The following is a 6,461-nucleotide window of genomic DNA, read 5'->3' on the forward strand; positions in this document are numbered from 1 at the left end:
CCTGCATTGCAGGGGGTTAGGTGTCCCTCAGGGTCCCTTCCAACTCTACGATTCTGTGAACCCTGGTCACTCCCAGGCCTTTGCCCAACACTCTAACCACTGCACCATGCTGGCTTAAACCTCTGGTAGACTGCATCTGTCCATGGAGGTGCCACTTAGTCATTCCAGCAGGACCCCCCCCCTCTGAAAGCTCTACCCGCCAGGAACTTGCCAGCCTTCCATCATCCCCCCCCCCAGCGCTTCGCAAGTGTTCTTCTTCCACACACACCAAGTCCTTCATTGCAAAGGGGTGAGAGTGAGACCCCTAAGGCAACCCCTTCCCCAGCTCCCTCGCTCTGTGTAGAACTCACATGAGATCCGGCCTGTGGCGATGAAGGATGGCACAGAAGGCCAAGCCGTCCCGGAAAGAAGTGGTCATGTTAGTGATGCTGACATCCCGGTATCCTTGACACTGTTGCTTGCACCACTGCTGGAGGGCTTGGATAGCTGCCATCTTGGGGGGGGGGGGTTGAAATACGAGGTGGAGATGGAGGAGGAGGAGAGAGCCGTTCAGAGCCCCTCGCCTTGGCTTCTGGGCTGCTCAGCGCAGGGTTGGAGACGCGAGACGCTGGTGGTCTTCCGAAGTGCGCCGCCGTCTAAAGCTCTCCCCGCCCCTACCCAGCCCCCCAAGTCGCCCCACGCCCTCCTTTTTCCATAGCAGGAGGAGGCGAGGCGAGGAAAGCTGCAGGCAAAACTGTCTGAAAACCCCGGCACACGTGTCTAGCAGCGGGGCAAGGTCTGGTTGCCAGCCACGTCGCGCTTTCCAAAATGTGCCAAATTGTCGCGGGGCGCGGGGCGGGCACTCTGTGCGAGAGACCCTCCCCAAATCCGGTGCCCAGGAAGAGCAGCGCCGGCGCAAATCCAGCCCCGCTGCCGATCGGTGGAACGGAAAGCGGCCGCGGCGCTTCCGACGTGCGCCAAGACGCGCGACCTCTCCAAAAAGTACCCCAGAGGCGCCCGTAGGAACGGGCGGGCGGAGGGAGCCCCGCAAGCAGCGATCGCGTCCGGGAGGCTCCGGCGGGAAAGCCGGAGACACTTAAGTCTCCGGATCTGTGGGAACGAGGAGGCGGGGAGGGAAAGGAAAACTTCGGCGGCGGGGGGAGCCGGGGAGCCAATGGCCGAGCCTGGAGCGGCGGGCAGGGCGGGGAGCGGGACAAGACGAGCCGAACTCCGCCTCCTGGATCTCCCCGCTCGGGCCTCCAGCGGCGATCTTCTCCGTGCTTACTTTCCGGTGCACTCGGGAGTGGTCCAGTGGGTGCCCCGGCCTGATCCTATGCATGTTTACTCTGGAGTAAGGCGCGCTTAGCGCAGTTGGGAGGATCGGGTCCCTGCAAAGGATTCCCAATGGTGGGGCGAGCGGTCGGGTCCTGACCGCACTTTCTCGGAAGTAAGCTCCTGGAGTCTTTTAGGACGTCCAGCCCGATCCTATTGTTCAACGGGAGAACGATCTAGATCATTTATGATTTTTTAAAATAAAATAAAAACCCACAGGGCTCGGCTGGGGGGGGGAGCTGTTAATTTATTCCTACTTACCGGTATCCATTCTGAAGGAAACCAGCCCTGAGTGCTCACTGGAAGGACAGATCCTGAAGCTTGGACTCCAGTACTTTAGCCACCTCATGAGAAGACTCCCTGGAAAAGACCCTGATGTTGGGAAAGATGGAGGGCACAAGGAGAAGGGGTCCAGGGGACGACAGAGGACGAGATGGTTGGACAGTGTTCTCGGAGCTACCAACATGAGTTTGACCAAGCTGCGGGAGGCAGTGGAAGACAGGAGTGCCTGGCGTGCTATGGTCCAGGGGGTCACAAAGAGCGACTAAACCACAACAATCCATAAGAGGGCCTCTCCTATTCCCTGTTTTTGGCACCTCTGGAGACAATGGAGAAGTGCTCCTTCCTGGGTAAAGTCAAACTGTTGGAGAGTTACAGCGCCTGCCGTGGCTGTAGAGACCGATAGGGGAGAGACATGTTCTGTTGCAGCTGGGACACATGAAAGTGTCCAGTTGTGCCGCTACAGATGCAGCAGGGTGATCCTTCTCTCTACAATCCTCCCAGCGGTCATTCCTCCTCTGGTCACTGCTGTGGACGCATGACTTGGCTGTGTGTCTCCGGACACTGCTGTTGTCTCCAGGGGATTCCCACAGACATCTCCTGAAACAGACAGTTGCCAAGAACTACAAAATAGTACCTTTAACAATGCTTTTCAACCAACGCTGACACAAAACCCCCACCAGTACACTATATAAAAGAATATAAGCTTCATCCCCTCACCCTTCCTCTTCCTCCTCTTCTTCCCCAGCCTTATACTGTACTCAGCACTAATGTTTCATAACAAATGCAACTGGTCTGTAAGAAAACCTGAAAAGAGAGAGAAGGCATGTGCTTTTGTAAACCAAGGAGATCTTTAATCAACAACAACAGCAATGTTTTCCAACCCATTTTCCCAGAACAGACACTAAGCTAACCACTAAGCTGACAAGCTGGAATGTGTCCAGAAGAGGGCAACCAAAGTGGTCAAAGGCCTGGAAACGATGCCTTGTGAGGAACGGCTTAGGGAGCTGGGTATGTTTAGCCTGGAGAAGAGAAGGTTGAGGGGTGATATGATAGCCACGTTCAAATATATAAAAGGATGTCATATAGAAGAGGGTGAAAGGTTGTTTTCTGTTGCTCCACAGAAGCGGACACAGAGCAATGGATTTCAGCTAAAAGAAAGAAGATTCCACCTAAACATGAGGAAGAACTTCCTGACAGTAAGAGCTGTTCGACAGTGGAATTTGCTGCCAAGGAGTGTGGTGGAGTCTCCTTCTTTGGAGGTCTTTAAGCAGAGGCTTGACAGCCATCTGTCAGGAATGCTTTGATGGTGTTTCCTGCTTGCCAGGGGGTTGGACTGGACGGCCCTTGTGGTCTCTTCCAATTCTATGATTCAGCCTATGATTTCCTTTTTCATTGGCCACTTACCAGTCCTGAAGTTTGGAACCCGATCTTGGGGACAAATTACATATTTTTGTAAGGAGATCAGCAGTTTTCGCACCTGAGTTGTTTCTAAGGGTTCTCTAAGAGGATGCCTCCCGGACCCAGCAATCTGCCGGGTTTTAATTCGTCAAGAAGGCCCCAAACTCCTATGGAAGGTCTGCCAAAACAAATAAGGGTTTCCAGAGGGTGGCAGAACCCAAACAGAAAGGGTGTGTGTGTGTGTGTGTGTGTGTGTGTGTGCCAGGGCAGGTAGCGAGGGAGGAGGTGCAAGGCCCACCCTCCCCACTTGGACTGAGTCGACTTCCAACTTTCTTGCTTTCAACTCAAAAGGAGTTGGGAAGATCAGAGAACAGGAAGCTTCTACTTAGACAAACCCACTGGTCCATCCAGCTGAGAACTGCCTACTCTGACTGGCAGCAGCGCTTTGAGGTTCCAGGCACAGCCCTACTTTGGGACCTTCTGTCTACAAAGCAGATGTTCTGCCACTGAGCCACAGCCTTTCGCCTTCTAAATGGGTGACAGTCCCTGCCATCCTCTCTGCAATTGAGGACACCCCACACAAACCCCACACTGCCCCCAAATAGGGATTCGCTGGTCAGTGTTATGGGAAACGGGCATGGCTGATTTGCTTGTTAACCATGGCTAAAGAAGCTACGTATGTACCTTTAAAAAGCTGTGTTTTTATTGAAAAATTCCTCCTTCACAGACGACGAGGAGCAGAAACAGCCGCCTAATCCCATCGCAGCCAAGTAAACGTGCTTAAATGTCAATGGAGATTTTTTCAAATCTTGTGTCATCCCCATGGAAAGATGAAGACTTTAGAAGGTGATGTACGCCTCTCTGAAACGATATATGGATTATGGTGAAACAGGGAATGGTGGAAGAGTCTTTGTTAACAGGAACATCATTCCATGCAGGAACCTGACTAGGGGTGGCCAACGCCAGCATGCATTTGTTGGGTTAATCCTCTGTCAGAACCAATTCAGTAAAGCGCATTTCTCTCCCAGCCTTCTGAGATGCTAGCCAGATCGCATTTGCAACTAGAAAGCCAGTGAGGGCTATTGCTCTATCAGATTTCTACCTCCTTATCTTTGCACTTTCTCAGTGTTCTTCGACCTTGGGTTCCTGGATGTTGCTGGACTACAACTCCCATCAGCCCTGGCCAAGCTGTCTGAGGCTGATGGGAATCATAGAATCATAGAACTGTAGCATTCAAGAATCCCCAAGGGTCATCTAGTCCCACCCCCTGAAGTGCAGGAATCTCAACTAAAGCATCCATGACGGGGGACTATCCAACCTCTGCTTAAAACCTCCAGGGAAGGAGAATCTGCCCCCTCCCGAGGGAGACTGTTCCACTCTTGAACAACTCCTACTGTCAGAAAGTTCTTCTTCAGAATCTCCTTTCTGAAGGAGCGTCTCTACCCCCATCATTCAGCCCAGACACTGAGGTCCAGTGCTGAGGTCCTTCTGGCGGTTCCCTCACTGGGAGATGCAAAGCTACAGGGAACCAGGCAGAGGGCCTTCTTGGTTGTGGCGCCCACCCTGTGGAACACCCTCCCATCAGATGTCAAGGAAATAAACAACAATCTTACTTTAAGGCAGCCCTGTTTAGGGAAGTTTTTAACGTTTGATGTTTTATTGTATTTTTTAATATTTTGTTGGAAGATGCCCTGAGTGGCTGGGGAAACACAGCCAGATGGGCAGGGTATAAATAATAAATTGTTGTTGTTGTTGTTGTTGTTGTAACTTGAATCCATTATTTTGAATTTCACCCTCTCTGGAGAAGGAGAAAAGCTTGCTCTACCTTCCTTGTGTCAGCCATTGAAGTACAGTGGTACCTCTACATCCGAATGCCTCGACTTCCGAAGGTTTCAACTTGCGAAGTCGGCAAACCCGGAAGTATTTTTGCTCCGTGCGCTGTCTGCGCATGCACAGAAGTGCAAAATCGCGCTTTGCGCATGCGCAAAATGGACACTTCGACATCCGAAGGTTTCAACTTATGAAGAGCACCGCGGAACAGATTGCCTTCGTAAGTTGAGGTACCACTGTATTTGAAGATGGCTATCATATCTCCTCTCAGTCACCTCTTTTCCAGGCAAGACATACCCAGCTCTTTCAACTGTTCCTCGTAAGGCTTAGTTTCCAGACCCTGGGTCATCTTGGTTGCCCTGCTCTGCACACGTTCCAGCTTGTCAACATCCTTCTTAAATTGTGGTACCCAGAATTGGACACAGCATTCCAGGTGTAGTCTGACCAAGGCAAAACAGAGTGGAACTCTTACTTATCTTGACCTGGACACTATTGATGCAGCTTAGAATAGCACTAGCTTTTTTGCTGCTGCATCACACTGTTGACTCATGTTAGGCTTGTGGTCTACTAAGACCCCTGGATCCTTTTCGCATGTACTGCTAGTAAGCCGGGTATCCCTCATCTGGTACATCTGATTCTTCCTGCCTAAGTGTAGAACCTTACATTTGTCCCTATTGCGATTCATTTTGTTAGTTTTGGCCCAGTTCTCGAATCTGTTGAGGTCATCTTGAATCCCGGTTCTCTCTTCTGCCGCATTGGCTACCCCTCCCAGTTTGGTGTCATCTGCAAACTGGATGAGCACCCCCTCAATACCTTCATCCAAGTCATTTGTAAAGATGCTGAACAACAATAGGCTCAGCCAGCCAGCTGCAAATCCACCTAACTGTTACCTCGTCCAGTTGCAATGCAGTAACATCTCAGGTCCGGAGGTTGAAGAAGACTGTGATAAATCTAACTCACTTCTTTGAGCTGGTTCTTGTGGGACGCAATCCATTGGTGCAGACAAATGCAACATTCCTTATTTCCTAGAGCAGGCACAGGCGGGGGACATCAAGTCAACGTAACTTCCTGTCCCACTGGTCTGGAGCAACTTCCCCCTGCATGTGAATTGGGAGATGGGCGTGGCTGTGGCTGACTCCACAAAAGAGCCAAATCTTGTAGCTACAGTATTTTCTCATCTCATCTTGATCCTGCTGCTGTCTTGTTCTATCTTTTGCTGCCATGCTGCTCTCCTGCAGCCATTTTATAATCTATTAATGTAATTTTGCTGTCTGCTGGCTCTCAGCCATCAGCACATGAGTTCAGTCTCCAGATGATATGAACTCACAGTTTCTTTATGTAACCACTAAGTAAAGCCTGCCTTTCAGGGTTCAAATCGTGAACTGAAATGTGAGTAAACTTTTTGTTCCTTTGCTCAGAAAGACTCTTGTATCTTTATTCTTTTAGGAGGGATACAAAGGGACACCAGGAAATAATCTTAACCAAGAGATTCAAATGAATCTGCAAACTAGCTTCCAACTACCTATATTAAGGGGAATTTGCTCTGCTACATCACTCACTAGCGTGAGTGAAGGAAGGATAATATTCATTCAATATATCATTTCCTACTATCCTTAACAGTCCCACAGTTCACACAAGCT

At 50.5% G+C, this 6,461-nt stretch overlaps 1 protein-coding gene across 2 annotated transcripts in view; it reads right to left on the reverse strand.

The window, feature by feature from the left end:
* MICALL2 (MICAL like 2) overlaps positions 1–1,096 on the reverse strand; it is a 51,169-nt gene extending 50,073 nt beyond the window's left edge. For both annotated transcript variants that reach the window (XM_060282492.2, XM_060282491.2), the window contains exon 1: positions 351–1,096. In XM_060282492.2, the coding sequence (XP_060138475.2) occupies positions 351–493 (143 nt within the window). In that variant the 5' untranslated portion in view covers positions 494–1,096. The remainder of the gene's footprint in view (positions 1–350) is intronic.
* Between the last annotated feature and the right edge of the window lie 5,365 nt (positions 1,097–6,461).

The sequence above is a fragment of the Zootoca vivipara genome, chromosome 13 (genome assembly GCF_965207765.1).
Source record: "Zootoca vivipara chromosome 13, rZooViv2.hap1.1, whole genome shotgun sequence".
Classification (NCBI taxonomy): Eukaryota; Metazoa; Chordata; class Lepidosauria; order Squamata; family Lacertidae; genus Zootoca; species Zootoca vivipara.